The following is a 27,194-nucleotide window of genomic DNA, read 5'->3' as shown; positions in this document are numbered from 1 at the left end:
AGAGCTGAGACAGACCATATGGTCTGCAAAACCTAAAATATTTACCAAATTGGTCCTTTACAGAAAGTTTGCTGCTCCTTACAAGTAGATAAGATGTGGGTGGGAAAGCATTATTAATAACTATTAAAAATGAAAATGAGATTTTTTTTATAGTTGGAGGGGGAGTCAGTAATGAAGGGTGGGTGGTTAAAGAGGAGGTTTGCCTTGAAGGAATATAATAGGAGACCATTGTTAATAGAGAGGGTGAGAGGGGCCTTTCCAGGATGGAACACTAGTTCATTAAGGCACTGATGTGGTTTGTCCTTAATGTTGCTTTTCTAATCTTCCCTTTCTAGCCAAGAAAGATCAGGAAGGTGGAGAAGAAAAGAAATCTGTGCAAAAGAAAAAAGTGAAAGAGTTAAAGGTGTTGGATTCAAAAACGGCCCAGAATCTCTGTAAGTAACTCTATGATCTGAACTACCTGAAATGTGAAGGATTTCTTCTAAGAGCTTAATTCTGGTGGATCTAAGGTCCCTTGATATGAAACTTCCAGTTGTTGAGTTCCTGCTGTGTGCCAGGCATTGCATAGTGAATTTTCGATCTTGTTTAATCCCTTCAGAGCTTTGCAAAATTGTTAATATATAGTTTTAGGGCAAGGAGATAGAAGCTAAGATTTTTAGGAATTTGCCTAGTCACGTAGCTAGGAAGATTTGAACCTTGGATTTTTTTATTTCAAAGCCCTTACTGTTTCCACTGTACCCACAGACAATCTACCACAAATGTTCCAGCTACTGTACATTTCCTTCTTTCTTACTTTCTTTTAAGTATTTCCTCTTAAATGCAGGTGTTGGCTTGACTTCAATTAAATCTAAAATAACTTTGTGGTTTAGGATAAATAATTTAAATCCTGGACTTCTCAGAGTCAGGTCAATAACTCCAAAGAGTTCTGTTCTGAACTTGCTACTTACACCCATAACTCTGATTGGTGGCAGAATTTCAGGCCAGAGACTCCTCTGCAAAGTTGATACAGGTAGTACTTATTTGATGATTAGAATATATGTTTATTTTTTGTTCAACTGTTGATCTCCCAAAAAACATAGATTTAAATATTTGCTCAACAAATATTTGAAGATCTACCATGTTGCAGGCTCTATTAGGCATATATGAGGCATGTGTTCCAGAGATGAAAGGGTATATAGTCCGTAAAATGCACTCACAATCATGCGATATAGCTATTGTCCCCATTTTTCCAAATGAGAAACTGAAGTTGAGCTATTGTGACTTGGCAAAGGTCACACAAATAATGAATACACATACCCATAAATGAAGTCAGTGATACAATGAGAGCAGTAAGCCTTTACATTATTCTTGGCTATATAATCTTACATCATTGTGAACAAATTGTACTAAATAGTCTGTGGGTAAGTCCTTTTATGGAGACTAAAGTAATGTAACATAATTCCTCCTCCCAAGGTTTATCTCTGGGAACAAAATATGAGTAATTGTTATTTTAGAAAATGATACAAGATGGTGGAGTAGTGCAGTATTATTTCCAACTGAGTGACATTGATATGGAAAACAGAATTCAGGAAGAGGATTGAGATTAGTTTAAGGTAGGATGGTCTAGGAGATATAATTTAGTGATTCAAGAATTATTAAGTGCCTCTTATGTGCTGGGGATACAAAACTGAGTGAGACATAGTTCCTATTCATGAGCCACACTTTGGGTGGAGATAGAAAATTAAATAATGCTAATAGCACAGAGTGGTAAGTGCTGTGATGGAGGGGTACTAGGGTGCTTGTGAGAGCACTAGGAAAAGGGTCATCTAAATCAAGTCGGGGGAGTATGCTAGAGATCATTCTAAAGGGTGTACTGCTTAATCTGAGTTGAAAAAACTGTTAACAGTGAAGCATGAGGATTGGCTTGTTCGGGCAGAGTGGTCAGTATTTCAGAAGCACAGAGGCATGAGATAACATTGTGCAATTTAGGAACTACAAAAAGAGTCTGGTAGGCTTAGCCCTGGCTGGTGTGCTCAGTGGTTAAAGCATCAGCCCTCGCACCAAAGGGTCTCAGGTTTGATTCCTGGTCAAGGGCATGTACCTGGTTTCAGGTTGATCCCTGGCCTAATAGGGGCTCATGCGGGCAGCAACCAATTGATGTGTTTCCCTCACATCAGTTTTCCTCTCTTTCTCCCCACCTCCCTCCCACCTTCTCACTCTCTCTAAAAATCAATGGAAAATATATCCTCCAGTGAGGACTAACAACAACAAAATTCTGGTAGGCTTAGACTAAAAAGTGTATATTTCATCCTGAAAGTTATGAAGTTACTGAAGGGATTTTAATCAGTAAAGTGAGTGATACAACTCTATGTGATTTTTGGAAAGGCTACTCCACCAGTGATTTTGAGGCTGCAGTGCTAGGGTAGGGGAAGTTTGTAGGCAGAGAGGTGAGTTATTTTATTGCTTTAAACTGAGTCAGAGGTGCCCGGCTGGTGTTGTAGGCTCAATCCCCAGTAGGGGGCATATAGGAGGCAGCTGATCAATGATTCTCTCATCATTAACATTTCTATCTCTCTCTCCCTTTCCCTTCCTCTCTGAAATCAATTTTTAAAAAGCCTATCTAATAAAAGAGTAATATGCAAATTAACCATCACTCTGCTATACCCACCAGCCAATCAGGAGCGAGCATGCAAATTAACCCAACCAAGATGGCTGCAGACACAGAGAGAGCAGGAGGGAGGCTTGGGTTTCCCAGGTGATGGAGGAAGCCAAGCTTTCTGCACACCCTGGCCGGCCCAGGCCTCCGCTTAAGGCTACAAAGTTTCAATTATAGAACATAAATAAATCCCAACAGAAATGGCTGCCACCACGGAGCGAGCAGAAGGCTTGGCTCCGCTCCAGGCTACAAAGTTTCAATTGTAGAAGATAAATAAATCCCAGATACCAGGGCCTCTGCTTGGGTCACCGGGGGGCGTGGCCAGCCTGCAAACCACCACAGGCCCCTCGCCCAGGCCACCCCACGCCCCAAGGGAACCCCCACCCTGATCTGGGACACCCTTCAGGGCAAACCAGCTGGCCCCCACCCATGCACCAGGCCTCTATCCTATCTAATAAAAGAGTAATATGCAGATTGACCATCACTCCAACACACAAGATGGCTGCCCCCATGTGGTCAAAGATCCTGCCCCCATGTGGACACAAGATAGCCACCCCAAGATGGCCAGCAGGGGAGGGCAGTTGGGAGGGACCAGGTCTGCAAGGGAGGGTAGTTGGGGGCGATCAAGCCTGCAGGGAAGGGCAGTTAGGGGTGACCAGGCCGGCAAAGGAGGGAAGTTGGGGGCAAACAGGCTGGCAGGGGAGCAGTTAGACATCAATCAGGCTGGCAGGGGAGTGGATAGGAGGTGATCAGGCTGGCAGGCAGAAGCGGTTAGGGGCAATCAGGAAGGCAGGCAGGCAAGCAGTTGGGAGCCAGCGGTCCTGGATTGTGAGAGGGATGTCTGACTGCAGGGATCCTGCAGGGATGCTGTTTGGTTGTACTGTGAGGACATCGTGACCAATTTGCATATTACCCTTTTATTAGTATAGACTAGAGGCCCGGCGCATGAAATTTGTGCATGGGGGGTGTGTGTCCCTCAGACCAGCCTGCACCCTTTCCAATCTGGGACCCCTTGAGGGATGTCCAACTGCCCATTTAGGCCTAATCCTAGTTGGACATCTCTCTCATAATCCAGGACTGCTGGCTCCCAACTGCTTCCCTGCCTGCCTTCCTGATTGACCCTAACCCCTTCTGCCTGCCAACCTGATCACCCCCTAACCACTCCCCTGCCAGCCTGATTGATGCCTAATTGCTCCCCTGCCAGCCTGTTTGCCCCTAACTGCTCTCCCCTGCAGGCCTGGTCACCCCTAACTGCCCTCTCCTGCAGTCCTGGGTCCCCCCTCTCCCCAACTGCCCTTCCCTGCAGGCTCGGTCACCCCCAACTTCCCTCCTCTACCAGCCTCTAGTCTATACTAATAAAAGGGTAATATGCAAATTGGTCACGATGCCCTCACAGTAACAACCAAACAGCATCCCTGCAGGATCCCTGCAGTCAGACATCCCTCTCACAATCCAAGGGGTCCCAGATTGGAAAGGGTGCAGGCTGGGCTGAGGGACAACCCCCCTGCCCCCCGTGCACAAATTTCGTGCACTGGGCCTCTAGTCCTATATAATAAAAGCCTAGTATGCTAAGTGTCCGGTCGGCCATTCAACCAATCAGAGCGTAATATGCTAATGATATGCTAAGGATGCTCAACCGCTTGCTATGATGTGCACTGACCACCAGGGGATAGACACTACAACCGGTAGGTTAGCTTGCTGCTGGGGTCCAGCCAATCAGGACTGAGCGAGACAGACCAGATATGCCCTGGAGCCCTCCCGCAGTCCCTCCCCGGCTGGCCAACCTCCCACGTCCTTCCCCAGTCCCGATCGTTCACTGATTGGGTCCCTTGGCCTGGCCTGTGCCCTCTCACAATCCGGGACCCCTCAGGGGATGTCGGAGAGCCAGTTTCAGCCCGATCCCGCAGGCCAGGCCAAGGGACCCCACCAGTGCATGAAATTCGTGCACCAGGCCTCTAGTAAATAAATAAATAAACTAGATCAGAGGTGATCAGGGCCTGGAAGATAAGAAGATAGAATTAATGGAACTCAATGATTGACTGAGGGGATAAAGGAGATGTTTTCTTAGATTTACATCACTCTACAGAGGATGGTACATACCATTTACTGAAATGGAAAATCCAGCAGGAGTAGTTTTGTCTTGGGAGAAGGTGGTAGGTGGGAGGCATGATGAGAGGTGGCATGGTAGTGGGTAGAAATGATTAACTTAATTTTAGGGTAAAATTTAAGGTGCCTGTGGAACTCCTCCAAAAAGATGGGTGTATTAGGAATTTGGGTATAGAAATCAGGAGGAAGTTCTGGCTGCAGGTAGGAATTTAGGAGATAGCATGAGTTACAATTGAAACCATGTGTTTTGAAGGCTATTACTACTTAAGGGGCACAGAGCAAGAACGATGGGCCAGGTACAGAAGGTCACCAGGGCAGAAAGCCTCAGATGCCTAGCCAAAGATAATTGTAGAGTGGGACCTGGCCTCCAGGGTGACCTTTCCTGCCCTAGCATATCACTGGTCATGTGGTTTGGACCCCCTGACCATAGAGATAACATCTAGGCCTCAGTTGTATTTCAGCTCTAGGTCCAGAAAAGCAGCAAAACCAGACAAGGAGCACCAAGGTTGATCTCAAGACCAGCTACATTGAATAATGACCCCCCTACCTGGCGATAACCAATCAATCAGTGGAGACCCTGACCCTGAAAGGACACACCTGGAAAGCTGCTGAATATTATATTGTATTGAGATCATCCCCTGGGACTTCCCCTAAAATCTCCATCCTTAGAACCCTTAGGACAGAGGACCCAGGAAGCTCTCCCTCCTGGGAGCACACCCATACCATCCCTCTCCTTTTCTTCCTCCCTCTCCCCCCAGGCATGTCACGTTTACCTTTCTAAGCTCCAAGGGTCCTTCCTTTGCCTCTGTAACTTGTTTCCTAAGCCCATTTCTTCTATGAATTACTTCTACCTCTGTGATTTTATAAATAAATGTTATAGTTTGAAAAATATATATATTTAAGGGGCAAATAATAAAAGGTGGAAGCCTCGAAGAAAAACGGCTAGCAAGCAGCAGCAAGAAAAAATGTATGAAATAGTCCTAAGTGGGAGTTAGTCCACATGTCAGTTAAAGACAAGAGTCAAGTAAAATCAGGACTGGACAAGTATCTTTTGCATCTGGCCTTAGGAAAGTCAGTAGCCAAGGCAAGAATAATTTCAGTATAGAATAAGAGTTAAGATTAGAGGCTCTGGAATCTAATTGTATTTAAATTCTGGCTCTAACCCTTACTAGCGCAGTGGGACTTTGTATGGGTAGCTTAACTTCTTGAAGTATTAGTTTCCTTTTTGGTCAAATGGGGCTAAGAATACAAACGTATAGGGATATTAGGAATGGGATTAAATGAGATCATGTATGTAGATTGTGTTTAAGGTACTGTTTCTCACATGGAGTGGATATTCATTAAGTGATTGTCATCTTTTCATTGACTTTGTGGGGACAAGACAATAAATGGGAGCTGTGGAAGTGGGAGATAATAGACATATTTTTAGAATGTTATAAAGGAAAGAAAGAAGTTGATAATTAGAGAGGGGTATAGGGTCAGGGAGGGTTTTGATTTTGTTTGTTTTTTAAAGATAGGAGAAACTTGAGTATGTATGTAAGCTGATGGAAAAGATCCTTAGGACCTCCTGTTCTAGTGAAACATACCGAAAGGATGAGTACATGGGAAAAGTTGCTGATAAGCTTACAGAAATGTTGGCACAGTTTTCTTCTAGATGATTCCAAAGTCCTTACCCAAGCCTTTTCTTGTCTGGCTCCATCTGAGGGCCCCTAATGCTAGTTTGCAAGTGGCATAAGAGAAAGCTGAGCAAGTAATTTCACCAGTGGCTTCAATTTTTCAGTTAAGAGAAGCTAGGTCTTCTTAGTACTAATGTGGAAGGGGTGGGACAGTTGGGAGGATGAGAACATTTTAGTGGAGCTACAAAGACAGCCAGGAGAACATGGACTAGGGACACTAGAAGGATTACTAGGCAGCACTGTGGCTTCAGCTATCCTTGACGCCATCACAAATTCCTAGATTTTGACCTGCAGTGTTTACTAACATTCATGTTCATCAGCCCAGGTATAAGGATAGAGAAATCAGATGGCTAGATTAACCAGGGACTGGAAGGAGAAGGAAACAAGTGAACAGAAATAGGGGTATTAGAAATGAGAATAATAGTAGAGACTGAAGTGATAGACTATAAATGGAATTGATACATTCAGAGAAAATGGAATGATCAGCTCTCTTCAGAGAGAGAATGGCAGAGAGAGGGAGGGAAGGAGGAAGACAGAAGGGGCAGGCCCTTCCATTTAGAGATTAGTGAGTGAGAGAGCTAGAAGGAAAGGAAGTGTTTGTTAGGAAATGGGATATGGCAGTTAAATTAAGAATCAGAGCATTTCTAGGCTACGGTCGCTTTGAGGATGGAGTCATGAGAGTGTGGAACTAAAATAGAGTGGGCGAACGTCTTTGATGTATATAGAGGAGATCAAAGGCTTCCTGGGAGCAAAGCAAAGAGTCACAGTGTTTGTAGAATGCGGTGCTTGGAACAATGCGGCTCGTATGTGACATCAATGCAGGGATTAATGAGAGAAAGTTGGGAGGTGGGAACCTTAAACACTGGATGGACTCAGGAACTTGGATTCTGACTACGTAAGCAGTGGAGCTGGTGGAGGTTTCTGATAGTGACTTCAAAAGAGCACTCACTGGTAGGAAAATTGTCCAGCAAAGGCTTGTAGGATGGGCTGGAGGGAGGAAGAGATGAGAACATGTCTTTGTATCTCATTTTCTGGCAGCTATCTTTCTGGGTTCCTTCCGCATGCCCTATCAAGAGATTAAGAATGTCATCCTGGAGGTGAATGAGGCTGTTCTGACTGAGTCTATGATCCAGGTAAGGAGCAAGCTCTTTGCATCACTGTGCACTAGCCTCGTTTCCTCTCTGCTTAGAGGATGAGGATCCTCCTCTGGCATTTGACTTAAAGAATGCTTTGCGTAAGCTTCCATCTCTGGTGGTCAGGTTGTTTCTGGTCTACTTTTCAGAAGTCCTGCCATCTCACTAGCTGCCTCTCCCCCCACCCCACAGGCCCATGTTTCCTTCTTAGTGGTCCTTGGACAGAGTGAGGGCCTGACAGGAGGCTCATGTTGTCATCTCATCCCCCTCACACTGAGACAGTCCCTTCTTCCTTTCAGAACCTTATTAAGCAGATGCCAGAGCCAGAGCAGTTGAAGATGCTTTCCGAACTGAAGGACGAATATGATGATCTGGCAGAGTCGGAGCAGTTTGGCGTGGTGGTGAGTGAGGCCTGTGGCGACAGGCTCTTCTCTGACCCCCTTACTCCCTCCTCCTGAGAGCAGCTGGGGCACTTGCTCCTTGCCTCTTGTCTGTTTTGAATCTATCTTTCTCTCTCTCCTCCCTGCTCTGGAACTCTCATCCTCCCCTAGGTGACTCAAGCCTGTAGTGTTTTCTTACTTTTCTCTTTGCTGGCTCTAACGGAGCTGCTGTCTTCCCCTCAGATGGGCACTGTGCCCCGCCTGCGGCCTCGCCTCAATGCCATCCTCTTCAAGCTACTGTTCAATGAGCAGGTGGAGAACATCAAGCCAGAGATTGTTTCTGTGACTGCCGCATGCGAGGAGGTTCGGAAGAGCGAGAGCTTCTCTAACCTCCTGGAGATTACCCTGCTTGTCGGCAACTTTATGAATGCTGGTTCCAGGAATGCCGGGGCTTTCGGCTTCAACATCAGCTTCCTCTGTAAGGTGAGCCAGAGGGTTAGGCAGATGACAGAAGGGAAGGCTGCTAGCCTCTATGAGCCCAGTGTGACAATTACTGTTGGCCTGAGGTGATCTTGGACTAAATTTCTTGGGCTAACAATATCAGGACTAACAATTTCTTCTCTTCCCCAAGCTTCGAGACACCAAGTCCACAGATCAGAAGATGACATTGTTGCATTTCTTGGCTGAGTTATGTGAGAATGACTATCCTGATGTCCTCAAGTTTCCAGATGAGCTTGCCCATGTGGAGAAAGCCAGCCGAGGTGAGCAGGCTGCATGAAGCTAGACGGCACTTCCAAGCCCCACAAATCTCTGCATGGGGAGGGAAATAAGAGTCTATATTTTAGATTATTTTCAGTGCAGGCTGTTTTAGGTGGGAATGAGAGAGAGTATAGGCATGATGTGTAAGTCACAAGGGAGGAGTATCAGGCAGAAGAGATGGTCCTTGTGTACAGAAGTGGGAAGCACTCTTAGCCTTCCTAGGGAAACACCAACCACAACTGGAAGGAAGGCAGGTGTTTTTAGTCTAGAACAACAGTTATTCTCATTCAGAAAACATAGACTGGATTAGATTAACAAAAACTAGGCCTCACCATCCTGAAATTAGATAAACAAAAAACAGCATTCAGTAGAATGGGAACAGATTTCTCTTTTTGTATATGTCTCCTTCCTGCAAACCCTGTTCTCTAAAATAAATGAAAGTAGGACTCCAGGGGATGTCACAGATTTTTGTTTAATTAAATGAAGCTTAGACTCAATCACCAAGTAACTTATAGTTTCACTGGAAAGAAGTGAGGAACAACTAGACAGTACATAAGAGAACTAAAATAATTAAATACCAGCTCTCTGTATAGACTGGAGCTGTGCCCTGAAGGGCAGGAGCTGAAGGTCTTAAGACATGGGTTAGTAAGCTCTTCCTGTCTGTTTTTGTGTTTCCTTTAGTTTCTGCTGAAAACTTGCAAAAGAATCTAGATCAGATGAAGAAACAAATTTCTGATGTGGAACGTGATGTTCAAAATTTCCCAGCTGCCACAGATGAGAAAGACAAGTTTGTTGAAAAAATGACTATATCCTTTCTTGAAAGGAAGGAGTTGCCCCCTAGGAAGGGATAGAACTTGGGGGGAGAGGGGGAGCAATAATATATATCTGGTGATATACAATTTTTCCCTCTTAAAAACTTTATTTCCATTAAAAACATAGTTTTTGAAAGCATTCCATTGTTATGGCAGGGGAAGCAAGCCATGCAGATAAGCTAAAAGTCCCCCTTGATCCCTTGCCCTCTGCCCATCTCCGCCACACACACACACACACGTAGGTATTCCCTCCCCACTCCCCAGAAGTATCCTACTGTCACTCGACTTCTTTTTGATTTGCACCTCATGAATTTATTTGATGCAAAAATTGCATTGTGTGCATTGTATTGCTTTTTGCCCACAATCTGTCTTAGCCCTGTTTCCACAGCACTGTACGCAGAACAGCCTCTTTTTAACTGCCACCTCCTATTCTATAGGTGGTTTAACATACCCCCTTTGTGGATATATAGATTGCTTCTGGCTTTTGCCTCGAGATAAATAGTGCTGTATTGAACATCCTCGTGCATGCCAACGTGCATCTTTGAATCTTCCTCTGGGCAGAGAAGTGGGTCTGCTTCTTGGCATTGGTCCTTGACTCCGTGGCTGCACAGCTTTGTGAAGGATGCACAGGAACAGTATAACAAGCTGCGGATGATGCACTCTAACATGGAGAACCTCTATAAGGAGCTGGGCGACTACTTCCTCTTTGACCCCAAGAAAGTGTCTGTGGAAGAATTCTTCATGGATCTCCACAACTTTAAGAATATGTTTGTGGTGAGCAAGGGATACCTGCTGACTGAGTCTTGGGAACATTTTTCACTTTCCATTGGGTTTTTGTTGGTTGCTGGTGGGTGTGCGTATGGGTGAGTGCATGCATGCCCATGTGTTCATTTGTTTCCTCCACAGCAAGCCGTCAAGGAGAACCAGAAACGGCGGGAGACAGAGGAAAAGATGCGGCGAGCAAAACTAGCCAAGGAGAAAGCAGAGAAGGAGCGGCTGGAGAAGCAGCAGAAGAGAGAGCAACTCATAGACATGAATGCAGGTAAGAAGTGGAGGAGAAGGCCTGATGGGCTGAGATAGGAACATTTGGAAGGCTTCTCTGTCTAGAATCTGGAGGCCAGAGAGAACAGCTCATGTCTGAGCTCAGCTCCTGGCAAGTGATAGTTGGCAGCCTTCTCCCTCCAAGACCCTGATGCTGGGCTTTCACCCCGACTCAGTGGCATGCACAGGCCAATTCTCCAGACTCAAATCCTCTTCTCCCCTCTGCTGGTTCCTGCATTGTCTCATCTCCCCAGTGATTTTGGGATTGCTGTAACTCTACTCTTCCCTTCTGCCTGTCCGAAGTGCCTCTGGCCCACTTTCATACCCTCTGCTAAATCTTTTGTTCTTTTCAGTTCTCTCTCATCTTTTCTCCGCCCTGCTCTGGCTCTGCTTCTGTCCTTTAATGGTGGCTTTCCCTCCCTTCTGCCTATTTCACTAACTACTGTGTCCCAAGTACTTCAGCACAATCATATACCCTTTCAGATTGTAAACGGATTGAACTTCTGGAAAGGGGGCAGGGGACCTGGCCACCCTCTTCTTTCTCCAACAGAATCTGTTTTACTACCAGAAGCATGGCTTTGTTGAAACATATGGCCTCAATTACTGGCCCTCTGTTTCCTGTCTCCGCTTCTTTCCTGCTGCTGATTCCCTGCCCCCCTCTGGCTGCTCCAGCGGAAATTGTGCACGGCACTGAGCTGATGCCACCCTTCTTGAACCTGAGAGGCTGCGAGCCCTCTGAGTGAAGGAGTTCCAGGGCTGCCGGGTTTGGCAAGAATGAGAGTGTTTGCTGAGCACAAGAGGCAAGGGCTGCTCTAATACCTCTTGCTCCAGGGGCTTTCTTTGGCATTTCCTGTTGTGGTAATATCAGGGACCTGAAGCAGCAGGAACATTTCATCTTTTCCTCATACTTTCCTGGGAAGCAATTCTCTGCTCTTATCCCAGTTGTGTGTAAGCCACAAACTATTCTAATAATGCTATTTAAGCCCACAGCAAATACTCACCTTCCCTCATTCTCCTCAGGCACCTAGGGTTTGCCCCCAGGTACTGTCTAGGACGTAATAGGGAATTGTAGAGCTCAGCTGACCAGGTATGAGGGCTGTACCCAGTCATCAGGTGACACCCGACCTTGTCCAGGCCCTGGGATGCCCAGGGCAAGCAAATGAGGTTGGAATGTAGGTCAGCTGCATTGGTGATGTTCAGCCAGCAGGTGGCGCTTGGAGCAGTGAGCCTAGCGTTATAGCTGGCAGCCCGGGGCTCCTTGGGATTTCACAGTTTCAGATTTCACCATCCTGAGCTGTTACCATGGAAACAGAGCCGGGCTGGAAAGAGGATTCTACATTAACTCTTTGTATTCCAGTCAGGATGTTTCTCTTAGATGCCTAGCTGGCTTTGGGACCATGCAGCCACTGGGGGCAGTACTTCAGTGAAATGTACTCTTGATCAGTTCTCTCTCATCTTTTCTCCGCCCTGCTCTGAAACTGGAACCAGGTGCTGCATGAAAGGTTTATGTAAATTGGAGTGAAACACTTTGGAATAAAGAGAGAATTATATAGTTCCTTGCTAATTTCATAATCCCACTCTCGGTCCGTATCCTGGTCTTGGAGTTGGGCAGTTCTGCAATTCCCTGTGCTGGTCCTGATTGGGATGGGAAGGAAAGGGTACTTCAGGAAAATATCCCAAGGTTTGCAGTGGTTAGTAGGCAATGAAACCTCTTGTTTGAACCATTTCAGACAAACACAAGCAAGCATGGGCTGAGGCTTGAGGTTGAGCCCTCTGTCTGCGCTGAGCCCCCAGCTATTGTGGGCGAGGGGAAGCCAAGCAGACGCCATGCATTTTGTGTGGGGCTCAGCACATGCATGTTGCTTGGGCTGAAGAGCTTACATCTCCATCTTTGTTCATAACAGAAGGTGATGAAACAGGTGTGATGGACAGTCTCTTGGAAGCCCTGCAGTCAGGTGCAGCATTCCGACGGAAGAGAGGACCCCGTCAGGGTAAGTGAGCAAATGGAGCCTTCCCCCTGGTGAAAGGGGTGGGCCTCTCTACTCCTGGTCCTGCTTGTCTTGGGCTGAAGAGCGGCGGGTAACCATGCCCTGAGGGTTTAGAAACTTCCCCACGATAGTCTCTGCATCTGAAGTGGATTGTGTAGTCCTCTTCCTCCCATGTTAGAAAGTACTGACTTGGAGACCTAGGGCTTGAGGTACTGACCGCAGAACACTTACATTTGACTATTCTTGCGTTTCTCCCATCCGTGAAGCCGTTACCTGGAGCAAGCTAACCATGGTGCAGGACACAGAGATTTAGGTGGGCATTTAGTGTATGAACAAAATTGACCCAAATACAAAACTATGTTAGATGTAGGAAACACAAAGAAAAAATAAGCGAGGAGTCCTTACTCTCAACTTCACAAGCAGAAGAGATAGAGACTAATAAAAAGTATAAAATCGTATATAGAAGGTTGGACATCGTTTTCCCCAGATATAAAGGAGCATCTCACAGGCAGCAGTGTGCTGTGTCTGAGAACTGCCTTCTCCTTGGGTGCAGTAAGCCCCTACTGCACTTGCCCTTCCCCATTGACTCCCCTACAATCTCCTCTCCCCGCCTTTAGAAGATTTAAGTGGATTACGCTGAGCCAGAAGAATTCTAAGAATTAATGGAGGTAGGAGGACAAATGATCTAGGCATTAGTATGAGGAAGGATAAGCGGATAAGTTCCTTTGAAGGAAGTGTACAGTGGCCTGCAGACTAGTCCAGAAGATAGAGCCAAGGCTACCCTTCGTGTGGTATTGACCTGCAGCATTGTGTCAGTGAAGTACCTTTGGGGCTAGGAATGATGGCTTCTTTTCTAGGTTGAAGGGTGGAAATTACAGAAAAGGCATCATTAAGGATTTCTACTTCTAAGGGAGTTGGAGCTATGTTCTTATTCCCTGGCTGGTACATTTGTAGGCCTGTTTGATATGACCTTCACTTTAAGGTTATTGTAAAGAGGAGGAGTTGTGCAGTTTGCTTTGGCCAGTGCTTAGCTATTGACACAGTGGTGTCTGTAAGGCGTATAGTACCTGTCAGAGCTGGAAAAGAACCTGAGGATCCAGGGTATAGAGCAGTGATGGGCAACCTTTTGAGCTTGGTGTGTCAAACTTCGCCAAAAAACTGAGCATAACTCGGGTAGTGTGTCACTTTGAGGAAAAAACATTATTTCGCAAATGTTTCATCCTCAGGAGCAGCAAATGTTTCATCCTCGGCATGCGGCCGCCTCAGCGGCCGTGTGTCATCAAAAATGGCTACGTGTGTCAGTGCTGACACGCGTGTCATAGGTTCGCCATCACTGGTATAGAGAATGCTAACTCATATAAACTCAGTGTCCTGGCCCAAGTGTTGTAGGTCACTGTGAGTTTCATCTGTAATGACCTACTGCCTGTTTCTACCCATACTGGGAATATCCAGAGGGAAATTCCATTGTGTGACATAACAGGAGGAACTCTAGTTATGCCTTTGGCCCATGTTCTGGCATCCTCTGGGTACAGGCTCTCTAGAGGGGAGGAGAGGGGGATAGGGTAGGACAGAGCGTTTAGTCTATAGATCAGTATTTGGTAGAGAATGAAGCTGGTAGTATTGCTTTTGTGTTTAGTCTTTGAGCTTCTGCGACATGGTTTCCCACCCACCATATAAGGAGATGTGGCCTTCCATTAAGCATTTCTAGCCAAACAAAAGCACATTGCATCTCACTGTTTTTCCTGTATCCTCTCAGCTAAGCGACAGCCTGTATCAGACTTTTGGTGGGGAATTCCCTTTTAAGCCTCTTCCTGTGGAACTGCTAGAATCCCAGATGCTTCCTGTACACAGGCAGCCAGACAGCTTCCCTCTGCTGGGGAGGCCCATGCGCCACTCTTCCCAAGTGGGAAAACCAGGACTCCCAGGCAGAGGAAGCAGGGGTTTTCAGCAGAGGATCTGAATTAGTCAAAGCACTGTTTCCCAGTGTAAGAAAGACTGGGAGGAGACTTATAATAGGAGATAGTGATGCAAAAAGCAGTTGAAAATGAGAACTACGTACTTCTTAAATTGGCTCCATCCTATAGCCTTATCTTTCTGGGCTCTGGGTTCACTGAACACATCTGAACATATCAGGGAGTATCTCTCAGGGGAGACATTTCTAGTTACTCTGGTAAGCTGTTTATACCTGGGTGCATTCACATCATATAAAGTGATGTGGCCTTACATTAAATGTAAATAGAAGGCTAGGCATCAAAGTAGAGTGCAAAGAGCATAGAACAAGGATCAAAGGCCCCAGGTCAAGTCTGATTACCTTAGACAAGTCTGGTTACCTTACACAAGTTTCTGGGACTCAGTTTTTTCATGTATAAAATGAGAGTTGGACTGAAATGGCCTCTGGGGTCCTTTCCAACTTATTATCTTTTAATACAGTGACAATAGGATTCTCAAACTAGAAAGGCTCTGATGGCTGTGGTTTCCCTGGTGGCTGCTGGACTTAACTGGTGCTTGGTGGTATCTGACTGTTCCTCCTGGCCAATTGCTTGGAGCCAAAAAACAGCACTATCAAGCAGATCTGCCTCACAGCCTCCTCGGTCTCAGAGAGGCAGCTGTCCCCATTCAAAGACACTAGCCTTCTCCCTAGAATTTAAAGGAATGTTACCAAAAAGTATTTGGCCTCTGGAGACCTGAGAGAGTGACCAGTATACAAAGACGCATTGAGGAGTTGGAAGAGGAGAGTTACTATCAGGGCTGGCTCATTAAAAGTGACATGTAAACTGCTGGGCTCTGCAGGGTGTGGGAAAACAATGGTTTGAGTGTCAAGGGGAAGAATCCATGTGATTGTATTGCTGCTACTCTTTCAGGCTGATGATTGAGTCTGCTTGTGGTTTAATGACTCAACTTTATCTCCATGTCTGAATGGTAGCCTCTTATACAGGCCATCTGCTCATGGGATAAAAGTCAAGGGAAGAAAGAAATTCATCTCCCTTTCCTTTCCTCTGCCACTTCCCTGCTTCCCTGAAGACTCCACCCACACTAATAGAACCTTAGAGTTGGGAAGGCGCTAAAGCCCTCTAGAGATTAGCACCTAACCTCTTCATCGGTAAAAGAATTAAGACCCAGATAAGACCTTGCCCAGGTCTACAGGGCTGGCTAATGATGGAGCCAGAACTGTAGCAACTTTTGTGAAGCCAAGTCCAGGGCTACTTCCACTGAGCCTACATGATTGGACAACAGATGACAGCACCCCTTCTGTGTAGACAGAAATATTCTTTCATACTTTCCAGCAAGGAGAGCCCTGCACATGGTGAAATTGCTTCAGGGAGTTTTCTGATGACCCCCTGTCTGGAGAAGGTTAAGGGTATTCCTATACCACTCCGGTTCTCCCTCCACTTCGGTACAATTAGGACAGGAATTATAATTAGGAGACTTGAGACAATAATGAGTTCTTTAGGGTGGTAATGATCGCCCCATCTGTCCTAGTTTCCTCTTCCCTAAGGAAGCTTATTAACAAGAGCACTTCCTCTTTAGTAGTCGTTCCTAGCCTGTGTTTTATAAATGTCTCTCCAAACCATTAACCTTCTTCTGATTCATCTGTACTAGTGTTATATGGTTGATTTTGCTGGTGTTTTTATCCTAGCCCACCCGACTTCTGGGAATCTGGCCTCAGCTTTGACTAATGTCTCAAGATTGTTCCCTTTTCCCCATACTCTGTGGGACTGTTCTCTTATGACTTAATAATCCTCCCTGATCCCATGAGTCAAAATGCTCATCTGCTTCTGCGGCTACTTTTCAGTATTCTTAACACGAGTACCTGAATTAGGGAAGGGCAGGGAGAGGTCAGTTTTTCTGGATTGTAAAAGCTATTCAGCTTGACTGTGGCCCTGAAGGCACAGTGGAAGCCAGGATTCCTCGATTCTGTTCCTCGTTCCTACAAGAGTTCTCGTTTCTTCTTTTCCTTTTTTAAAATGCGTTTTTATTAATTTCAGAGAGAGGAAGGGGGAGAGAGAGAGAGAGAGATAGAAACATCAAGAGAGAAAGAAAAGAACCATACATCGGCTGCCAGGATCCTACACATCCCCTACTGGGACCAAGCCCGCAACCTGGACATGTGCCCTGACCGGGAATCAAACTGTGACCTCCTGGTTCATGGGTCCACACTCAACCACTGAGTCACACCAGCCGGGCAAGAGCTCTCATTTCTTATGCTAACCTTAGGCCACATGTGTCCATCCCTAGAATATCTCTGCTCTAGGCTTAAAAGGGAGGTTTTGGTCTTCTCCCCACCTACCATCCACTCCTAATTTTTATTAAATCAATAACCAGAAACTTTTGTAATCTAGAAAAATCTGGAAACACTGCTTGATTTTAGTATCTTCTTAGTTTAGAGGAAGAAATCAAAGAGAGAAGAGGCTTGAGACATATGCCACTTGAACTCCAACATCTACACACACACTGTGTGGGGGACACGTGTGAGTGTGACATGCACACACACACACTTGCAGATTTTCTTAACTGCTGGAGAGTAAATTCAAAGGAGCAGTAAAGTGATATTACTGCTTTTCCAGACACGGTAAGTAGGGATGAGAGGCGAGTATTTCAGAGAAGAGTGGAAACTAAGTGGATCTGACGAGAGAGATAAAAGGAAGACAGGAGAAGCATATACATAGAGACCATGCTAGTCACACTCCAGTACATGTCTTTCCCTCCCCTGTCAGCCACTGAGGCAGTATTTTATGTTCATAATCCAAGGAGTGGTTCGTGGGAAAGGCCCAGAGTCTAGGTCACACACCTTCCACCTGTAACCAGATGGGCCTCGCGCCTGTCAGGGCCTTCACTCTCTTTCTCCTCTTGATAGACAACCCCTTGTGCCCCTGGGAGGAGGAGGAGGAGGAGGAGGAAGAGACCTATAAATTGGTAACTGTGGGCATGCTGTGTGCTCCCTGCTGACCTGTAGGTAGCCTTTGCTGTGTGAACATAGTGGTCACGTTTCTGCAGAGACACTAACAGCCCTGGTGATGACATGGGCCCTCTAACCCTGTTAGGCTTCTGCGTTCCCTAAAGCTTCCTGCTGGTCTAAAGAAGGCAGAGCTGTTCTGGGTGTTTTGTTCACTGCTCCTCTGGACCCCTTCCCGCAGGCTGGACGCAGCTGCCTGCATTTAGGAATGCAGTTAGGAATGAAGTCTGCATTTAGGAGAGCCAGGCTTCATCTGTCCTGCCCCCTTCAAATGCAGGCACTGCTTTCTCCACTCAGCTTTCCCATGACCCAGCAGGCTCTTTTCTTTTTTTTTTTTAAATTGAGTATAAACCACATGCCTAAAATACACCCTTTTAAAGTATACAATTCAGTGTTTTTAATATGCTCCCAAGGTTGTGCAACCATCACCACTATCTAATTCCAAAACATTTTCATCACCAAAAGGAAACTCCATACCCATTAGCAGTGACTCCTCATTCTCCCCACCCCCAGCCCCTGGCAACAGCTAATGAACTTTCTACTGCTATGAATTTGCCCATTTCAGACATTTTGTAGAAATGGAATTATAACGTCTTTGCTTCTGTCACCCCAGGCAGGCACCTCTTTGTGTACAGGTGGTGTCCACGCTGCCCCCCGGCCTGGGAAGAGGCAGACAGCAGAGATGGGCGTGGTCCCAAGGAACTGCCTCTTGTTGAGGGTCCTGGGGCCGTAAATCTGGATTCCATTAATGAATATGAGAGTCTGGGGACGGCTTCCAACAGTTTCTGGTTAGAACAGAAACTCGCGGATTGATTGGTTCTTCTCTTCCTGTTTAGGATGACAACTGGAGCTTCACAGTGCCTTAGCCCATGGGGCCGAGATTTCTTTGTAGGGACCCCTCCCGGCCATCCTTGCCCCTAGCTCTGCCTTCCCCGACTTACCTTTCCTTACCTCATTACCCACCCCAACACACACACACCATGCAGGGCCCTTGGCATTCATATTACAGCTGCTACCCTTGAGGTGGGAGAGAGCTAGGGTGGGGGCATGTGGGGGGAGAGGGAGGAAGTGCGGGGGACACCTGCGAGTGTGACATGCATGTGATGTCAGTTCGTGGCTGCTGCTCCTCTTTGCAGGAGTCCCCCTGGCCGACTGCTGAAGGCCCCCCTCTGCTTGGGACAGCCCTCCCAGGGCTGACTCAAAGTGGTTTTGGCCTAGGAACTTCCTGGGAACTGCCAACAAAACAAGAATAATACTGTTTACTAAGCTTGAGGCTATTTCATTCCAACAACATTACGATGAGAAAATCGATTTTGAGTACTTATCTCTCTCAGTTAAACAGCCAACACTTGAACCCTGTTCTGTCTGTCTAGCTGTATTCAAACCTTTGTACTATTTTCACAAAGGAAAGCAAGAGCACAGCTTGCTCTCCCGCCTGTTCCGCTCTCTCTCACATTCTCTGCACCCGCCCAAGGGCATATTCCACACTTCTTAGATCTCTGCCCCTCCTTCAAAATAAGGGCCTCTGTGAACCGGACAGGCAGCCACGTTTGCATGGCGTCTGGCTAAATGTCTACCCCAGAATTCAGAGGGGCCTTCTGTGCACAAACTCTGTCATGTCTTCTCTTGCAGCCAACAGGAAAGCCGGGTGTGCAGTCACATCTCTGCTGGCCTCGGAGCTGACCAAGGATGATGCCATGACTGCCGTTGCTGCCAAGGTGCCCAAGATCAGTGATGGGGTCCCCACAATCCTTGAGGAAACCAAGGAGTTGGTTGGCCGTGCCAGCTAATCTGGGTCCTGTGGCCGAGGCTCCTCCTCAGTGGAGCCCCAGACTGTCCTGCCTGCAGCCTGTGCCTAAAGGGTCATGGAGATATCCCTGTGGGGCGGCCGCTCCCATCGCCCCGACCCTGTCCTTCTCTCTGGCCTGCTGCTCTCTGTCTGTCACACACAGCTTCAGCTGCCTGGGGGCCAGCAGGAGAGGGCGGTAGGGGGAGGCCTGAGCCCAACCCAGCCAGCCCTGGCTGTTGCATTACCAAAGCAGGCTCTGTGTTCGCTGCCTTAACCCCAAGTGTCTCCTCTCTGTTACTCTGAGGCCTGTCTCAGACAGAGTCCCTCCTGCTTTCTCAGCCCCTGGCTTTCCAGTGGGCTTCCCATAGGTCAATCTTGCTGGGTTTGTGCTTTTCTTTTGTGGTTTCTCTGGCCCTGAGAACAGCATGGGGCTTGTGAACCTTTGGGCTATATCCCACCTTTCATTGCGGTCCCCTCTGCGCTGCTCTTCCTTCTCCTGGCTGTTATTTATTACTAGTGGTGTGGCATTGGGAGCTGCTTCTGAGGAAGTGGTGAGAAATCCCACCCTTACTCCACCTTCCTGAGAAAGGCCTCCCAAAACAAAAAGGACCTGGACCACCTTTATCTGTCCCACGGGGGCTCAGGCCAGAGCCTGTGGGCAGGCCGGGCATAGAGACATTGTGGGACCTGCCCCAGCCTGCTGCCAGGCTTTGTGCCCTTGCCTCTCTGGACCCTCTGCACCACCCCCTGGCTCCTGAGCCATGGTCCCTCCTGCCCTCCCCAGAGCTTCGGTGCATCTCATCTGGAGTATTGTGACCATCCCAACACCTCACCCTCTGTCTCCAAGGAAATGGGAGGTGGAGCCTCCTGGCTGAGAAATTGTTTTGCAAATGGATCTATTTTTGTATGAGATTTTTTTTTTTTAAAGAAAAATAACTTCCTTCCCCCTTTCTCCTCCATAATGTAAGAAGCTTTGATGGCAGGTTCCAGAGTCCTTGGGATTTCTCCCCACAGGCCTCAACCAGGCCCCTGGACCTCCACCTCAGCTCTCAAGCTCTGGGCCCTTGATGCCAGTGTGGATTCTCTCTCCCAGTACCCGGTTCTGGTGGAGGAGGAAGCTCTTCTCTGGTTGAGCTGAGCCAGGCCTAAGAGTAGTGGGAGCTCTAAGACCAGAGTTTTTATAAATTTAATATATTTATCAAGCCAAATGTGCAGATGCTAACTGGACACTCTGGGGAAGTGGGCACAGGAGTGCTCCCACACTTTGTACTCCTGCTCCCTTCTGAACAGTGGGCAGGCCAAACTGTTCAGTGGCCCCAGCCACAGGACGCTCAGACTGGCTCAAGGTGACACTTGTGCCACCCTGTGCTGCTTTCATCGTCCCACCTGGGTAGAGAGAGAATAGCACTGTTAAGGCTTGGCCCAGATACGGTTGTTAGTGCCGGGGGAGCTAAGGGGAGACTAGGGGCACTTGCACTGAGGCCTTGAGGCCAGGAGGAAGGTTCTGGTTGCTAGAGCCTGTGTGAAGGGCCAACAGCAGTTCTTTTGAGCTATTCCGGGAAGACTGGTACGAGGGCCCTGCTGCTCCCTAGGTCTCCTTCCTCTCCCTGCTGACATCTGGGGCTTTGACCCTTTCTTTTTTAATCTACTTTTGCTAAGATGCATTTAATAAAAAATAAATATTTAAAAAAGGGACAAAATGCAGACCTATTTCCCTTGCCTCTTGGGCTTCTGGGATGTCATCACCTCCAGTTTGTTGGGTTTGTTTCCAACTGTTAATAAAGCATTGAAACAGTACTGTGTACAGCCTCCGTGTGAATTTCTGAGCTAGTTCTTTTCACTCTCACCCAGGCCCCTCCGTCTTGTCCTGCGTCAAATCCCTGGTTGACCTGACAAATCATTGTAAAATAGTTCAAGGTGTCCATCATGTGCCAGAAACTGGTTGAGGCCTAGAGATGATTAATACATGGTGGCTTCTGCCCCACCATTTGCCCTCCATAAAGGCTTCAGTACTAGCTCCCCACCTCTCCATGCCCCCAGATGTCAGTTTCCTGGTAGTACCTGTGCCTCTTGCTGAGGGAAACATCTGGCTCCCATTCTTCCATCTCCCCTCCCTGTTTGTCGGCCACAGACCACATTCCAGACTAGAGGGTCATACACTGGGGTGGAAACCTGAGCCTGTCCAGCAGAGGTCAGAAGCCAGAGGTCATGCTCCAGATGACTTGCTGCTCAAAGTCATACTTGTTTGAGCACTTTGTGACCTGCACAAAGAAACCTTACAATCTATGAGCAGGCCCAGAATAGGGCGGGAGGGGCCTGGAGAGGACCACGAACCCATTTGGGCAGGCTCTGGAACTGGAAATAAAAGCCTTTTAAATAGCCCTGGAGCCTGGGCAGCTGCCTCCCCAGTAGGTCTGGGGATGTGGGGGTGGGCTGCCTGCTTCCTCTCCTCCCCCAGAGGCCAGGCGCTTCTGACTCAGAGCTATATGGGCACACATACCAATTAAGGGACCAACCACAGCTGCTCACGCTCTGCTCAGAGGCGGCTGGGCTGCCGTGCCTAGAATAGAACCCAGGCGCCCGGCTGCCCGTCTTCTGCAGCCCGGCTCTCAGAAACGAAATCCCGCTTCCATCTCAGCAACCGCGCGCACCACCCTCCCTCCCACGCAGGAAAGTCGCCCCCAGATGCTTAGTTGGAAGGCTCGGTTTCCATGACAACAGACTGGAGCTGGCAGAACGCACAGCCCGGCTCTGAGAGGCTCCGTGCAGAGGAAGCCCAGAGACAGCCTCCTCCCTCCCGGTGGTTGGGCATACCCTCGCTGACCCTCTGGATAACAGTGGGTCTGCCTTTCTGTCCTTCCGCCCCTCCCGGTCTTCCCCCCTTCTCCCTCTTGCGGCTCCTCCGGCTGCAGCAACCTCCGAATCCCACTGCGGTTCCAGGAGGCAGGCGGAAGAGGCGGGGAGCAGACCAGTGAATGGAAAAGCGTGAGAGGGGGAGGAAGGAGGGAGGGCGATCTGGGGTGGGCTAGCTCCTTGCCCTTTCAGCCTAGACCACCTCACCCACCCCCAGGCAAGAAAGCGATGAGCCCTTCAATTTCCTTGGCTTTGTTGAGAGATGAGTGGGAAGGTGAATTCCTAGTGGGGAAACTGAGGCCCAGGATACAGATTCGGCCTTCAGAGAATCGCCTCCGGCATTCCCTCCTCCCGCGGTGTTCCCAAACACCCAGGCAGAGGGGGGCGGGGGAGCAGGCTTAGAGTCCCCGCCTCCTCCCGCGAAGCCCGCTAGGGCGCTGGGGGTGGTGATTTCAGCGGAGAAGGGTGGGCTCTAAGGAGGCGTTCCCCGCCCCCTCTCCTGCGCAGTTTGCCAGGCGCCAACCCGCTTCCGCCCCCGCGCGCGGGTCTCCTCTTCTGCCTGGAGACCGGAGCTTAGACCGTAACGGAGACAACTGCACGTTCAATTGCACACTGACACGCCACGCTCAAACGTCCCCTCCCCCACCATGGGCCCGCAAGCCGATCACACACACGGTGTACAGATCCACCAGCAGATTTACACTCAATCGCACACTATTACATATGCACAACGGCGTTGCAAGCATAAACAGCCACACTTGACAGTCACACAGACTCATGGCAATGGCACAAAACCAAGATGCAAACACCACAATCGCCTCCCGACCCCAGTCTTCTTCCAGCACGCACTCCTCAGCGCATCCCTTCATCCAAACTTGGCAGGAGCCTCCATCGCTTACACAGAAACGTTCAACCTCTCAGAAGAAACCTTTTTATTATTTTTTTTCAAAGAAAAAAAAAGCCATATAAATATTAGAGTATAAAACTTGCGTGAGACACAGGAAAGGGGTGGGGAGCTACGTGACTATGCAAAGAGAAGCGCTTATAGGAGTCAGTACCAGGGAGGGGGTCGCCGCAGTGCGTGGACACAGCACAAAACACAGCACGGGCCACCGCAGGCAGGTTCAAGGACAGACGGCTGCGCGGAGCCCGCCGCCCGCTGCCCACTCGCCATCACGGAAAAGCACACCGCACTACACTATCGGCTATTCTACACCAGCCATAGAGGGAGGCAGGGGGTCGCTACACTACTGTAAGGACGAGGGTGGGGTTCTAGCACAGCCCCGCTGGATGAACGGGACTGGGGAGGGGGAGGCAGAAGTGGGTGGGCGGAGGAAGGTTTATGCACAAGGAGGCACTGGGGACTTTATAACCAGGCTCTGGCCACTAGGGGGTGGACTGAGGGCCTGGGCAGTGGCCTTCACAGAGAAGAAATGGCACCTGGCAAAAGGTGAAGGACCAAGGCTTGGGGAATGCAGGGGCCCCGTGGAGAAGCCTGATCCTGGGCTGAGAATTTCTGTCCACTTGGTCCCTACTCTAATCCCTTGCCTCCTCAACCCAGGGACCAAGAATGGCCTAGCTGGCCCTCCCTTCCTGCCGGGGTGGGAGGGAGGGGACACACTGATCGTCCCACTAGGGGTACCTCTGGAGTACCCAGCACCCACAGAGCCCCTCTGACCTCTCCAAGGAACCCGGTCCCAAACCTGCTCAGACCTTCCTTGGACTGTAATGCCAGTTTAAATCCATTGGCGCTGGTAGCTCAGCCCAAAGCTGGCTGCTTGGGTGGAGCCTTTTGTATGTATGTGGTAATGAGGGGTTCAGCCTGGTGCTTGGTTTATGGCTGGAATTTGGGGATCTGGTCAGTACCCTGGGAACATACTGAGCCTCCTGCAAGACCCTGTTAACTAATGGGTCAAGATTTATCCACTCCTCCCTCCCCCATCCACATACACACCCTTCCCTCTTTATCTTACCACCATATACGGTCTTGGAACATGCAATGGAGTCTCCTGTTTGGGGAGGGGGCAGTCACAGCATGCAGTGGGAACATCAAACAATGAAGAACAAAACAAAACAAAAAAAACTGGTCCCTAGAGCATTGGGAAGAGGCATGGTAGCAAAATGCCCTCCCTAAATCCAGCAAGCATCACTACCATGGAATGGTGACCATGTCTCCCAAAACTTGAGCTTGGACTCGGGCTCTGGAAGGAGGTGAAGGGACTGGCACCAAACCATGCTTTGGGGGAAGTTTGAGAATTGAAGGAGAGGCCAAGAGGTCACGATGCCCTTTAGACTCTTCAGAATTATGAGCCTTTTTAGGTCACCAGGTACCTCAACACCCCAACCACCTTACTCAAGAAAGAGGAGCTGTTGAAGGAGTGGGGTGGGGTGGCACAGGTAGGAGGGAGGCAGGGGACCGCTGGGCCTGATTGAATTTGGAAGATGGAGGAGTTCAGCTATAACTAAAGCAGGTGTGATAAATGATGTCTACACTAACCCCACTACCCCCTCGGGCACAGCAATTGATTGGATGGGGGTTCCCAGCAGAACTCCCTTTGCATATTCAATCCCCTGGGGACAGAAAGGGTGGTGTTGACTGGGCACTTGTTTCTGTTTCCCAAGGGAAGCATGGCCTGGGCCCCACCAGGATCCTGGGGGTGAGCCCTGAAAATCCCAGTCCTGGGTCCAGGTAGGGAGAGGCTGGGCTGGCGGGGGGGAGGTGGCCCTGTGGCTCCAGGCCCGGCCTCCACATTACTTCTTCTCCTTCTTGCCAGACTTCTTCTTGTTGCCGTTGCCACCTGCCGGGGCCTTGCCATCCCGTTTGCCCGCGGCGTTGGTCAGTGTGGCGTTGCTGCCGGGGATGTAGACATTCTGGCGGTAGTCGGGCACATGCTGCAGGGTGAACTGGGGCCCATAGCGGGCACTCAAGCCCATGGTGCCGGCACCCGCTCCCAGGGTGGAGCTCCCATCGGCGGCTTCTGCAGAGACAGGGAAGTCAGAGGCTAAACTGTGGGTCCCAACCGCCACTCTTAACAGGACAAACAGCTAATGAATGCCTGCAAAGCACCCAGCCCTGACCACGATGAGCACTGGGAAGACGGCCGCTATCACACGGGGTAGAGGTGAGGGGCTCTGGGCTAACAGCCGAAGTTTGAATCCGAGCTCTTTTAACCTATTCACTTAAGGTAAGGGCTTAAACTATGCTAGCTGTTCTTTCTCTCAGGGCCGAGATGGCTCTCAAACCCTGTCCTGGCCCTGCTCAAGGGAGCCTCGCTGTTTCCACACTAGACTCTGGGCTCCTGGGGACCTTCACCTACGGTGTGTGCATCCTTTCCTTCTCCAACCAGGGCCTGGCACCGAGCAGGCATTTAGTGGTTCTGTTATCAGCCAGGAGGGGGGCTCTTCCAGGCATTCATTTCCGAATAGTGACTGCCGCCTACTCTGTGCCAAGCACTTTGCTAGATGGTGCACGTGCATGGTGGCTTCTGACCTCAGCGCGGCAAGCCAGTGAGTCACACAGTCACACAGACTCATGTGTGTGGTGTTATCCCTCCTTCGCAGATCAGGAAAGCAAGGCTCAGAGAAGGTAAAAGACTAGGCCACGGCCACCGCAGCCAGCACAGGTTAGAGCAGGGGTGAGGCCTAAGTGTATGTAAGCAGCTCGGCCCTCCAAGCTCCCCGCAGGGTAAAGGACAGAAGATAGGCGTGAGCAGTCTTCTATGAGGCTGAGTAGATGATCCCGGGACCAGACAGGCTCATGGTGTCAGAGCGAGAGCCCTGCCCAACTCCCCGCTGTACAGGAGACACAGGCTTCCAGGGAAGTACGAATTCTGGCCCTGGCTCAGCACCACCTGGGAGCTTGTTAGAAATGCAGACTCTCATGCCCAGCCAGCATGGCTCAGTGGTTGAGCATCGACCTATGAACCAGGAGGTCATGGTTCGATTCCCAGTCAGGGCACATGCCCAGGTTGTGGGCTCGATCCCCAGCGTAGTGTGTGCAGGAAGCAGCCAATCAATGATTCTCTCTCATCATTGATGTTTCTATTTCTCTAACCCTCTCCCTTCCTCTCTAACCTTCCTCTTTGAAATAAAAATACAAAAAGAAAAAAGAAAAAGAAATGCATACTCTCTGAATCTGCATTTTAACAAGATCTCCAGGTGATTTGTATTCCCGTTAAAGGTGGGGAAGTGGGCTTTTGTGAGGCTTAGAGACTGCTTATCCAGTGCCCAGGCACCCGGGAAGTGCGCAGAGTGTGAGCTGCTGTCACCATCACACAGTGTCATTGCTGAGTGTGTGTGTGTGTGTGTATGTGTGTGTGTGTGTGTGTGTGTGTGTATGGAAGGGGGAAGGAGCCAGGCGTTCTGATGGCTGAGTTCACAAGGGTATTGGAGTCCCCTGGCAGTGGGCAGGTTAAAGGCCCTGGAATGCCCGACCCAGCCCCAGCCAGGCTGACGAGAGCTTTCCTCTCCGCCTCCCTCAGCCCCCACCCCGGGCCCAGGGAGTGGGTAGAGTGGGTGACTAAAGCCGGAGAGGCTGAGTAATCCTGGGACACCAACCAGGGATTGAGAAATGGAGAGAGAAATATTTTCAAAGAACGGCACAAGAGGGGGGAGGGGCATAAGAGAAGGAAAGGAGGGATGAGCCTGGGTCTTTCCGCCTCCTCACTCCAGCGCTCAGGTTTCTACAGCCTCCAATTCAAGTCCCCAATCCCCGGATGAGAGGGCCTTCAGGGGGCGGGGAGGACGGGCTGGGAGGGAGGGAGCAGCTGCCCACTTCCCTTTCCCTCCCCCAGCCCTTTCGTTGCACTAACATTTCTCGGCTTTCCCTAATTGACTCCAGGAGGGTGCTGGGACCTTGAGTGCCAGCCCCCTCCCCTCCCACGTGCCCTCTTCCAGCCTGGGAACAGAGGGGTTGGGGGGAGGGGGCCAGATCCGGCTTTAAGAGCCAGGATTCAAGAGTGATTTAAGGGCCAGAGGGGAGACTTCAGAACTGGGGGTGGGAGAGAGAGAGAGAGAGAGAGAGAGAGAGAGAGAGAGAGAGAGATAGAGAGAGAGAGATTGAGACAGG

At 49.1% G+C, this 27,194-nt stretch overlaps 2 protein-coding genes across 22 annotated transcripts in view; one reads left to right on the top strand and one right to left on the bottom strand.

The window, feature by feature from the left end:
• Positions 1–21,070, top strand: part of DIAPH1 (diaphanous related formin 1) — an 87,934-nt gene extending 66,864 nt beyond the window's left edge. For both annotated transcript variants that reach the window (XM_054717977.1, XM_054717978.1), the window contains 10 exons: positions 336–434; positions 7,456–7,550; positions 7,850–7,951; positions 8,174–8,413; positions 8,562–8,691; positions 9,371–9,495; positions 10,111–10,275; positions 10,408–10,543; positions 12,447–12,533; positions 19,117–21,070. In XM_054717977.1, the coding sequence (XP_054573952.1) occupies positions 336–434; positions 7,456–7,550; positions 7,850–7,951; positions 8,174–8,413; positions 8,562–8,691; positions 9,371–9,495; positions 10,111–10,275; positions 10,408–10,543; positions 12,447–12,533; positions 19,117–19,274 (1,337 nt within the window). In that variant the 3' untranslated portion in view covers positions 19,275–21,070. The remainder of the gene's footprint in view (positions 1–335; positions 435–7,455; positions 7,551–7,849; positions 7,952–8,173; positions 8,414–8,561; positions 8,692–9,370; positions 9,496–10,110; positions 10,276–10,407; positions 10,544–12,446; positions 12,534–19,116) is intronic.
• Positions 21,071–23,043: 1,973 nt separating this feature from the next.
• LOC103285685 (protocadherin gamma-C3) overlaps positions 23,044–27,194 on the bottom strand; it is a 141,317-nt gene continuing 137,166 nt past the window's right edge. For all 20 annotated transcript variants that reach the window (XM_028146828.2, XM_054717969.1, XM_028146806.2 and 17 more), the window contains exon 4: positions 23,044–25,104. In XM_028146828.2, coding sequence (XP_028002629.2) covers positions 24,878–25,104 — 227 coding nt within the window. In that variant the 3' untranslated portion in view covers positions 23,044–24,877. The remainder of the gene's footprint in view (positions 25,105–27,194) is intronic.

The sequence above is a fragment of the Eptesicus fuscus genome, chromosome 6 (genome assembly GCF_027574615.1).
Source record: "Eptesicus fuscus isolate TK198812 chromosome 6, DD_ASM_mEF_20220401, whole genome shotgun sequence".
Classification (NCBI taxonomy): domain Eukaryota; kingdom Metazoa; phylum Chordata; class Mammalia; order Chiroptera; family Vespertilionidae; genus Eptesicus; species Eptesicus fuscus.
The sequence above is the reverse complement of the archived record's forward strand: the minus strand, read 5'-3'. Positions and strand labels throughout refer to the sequence as shown.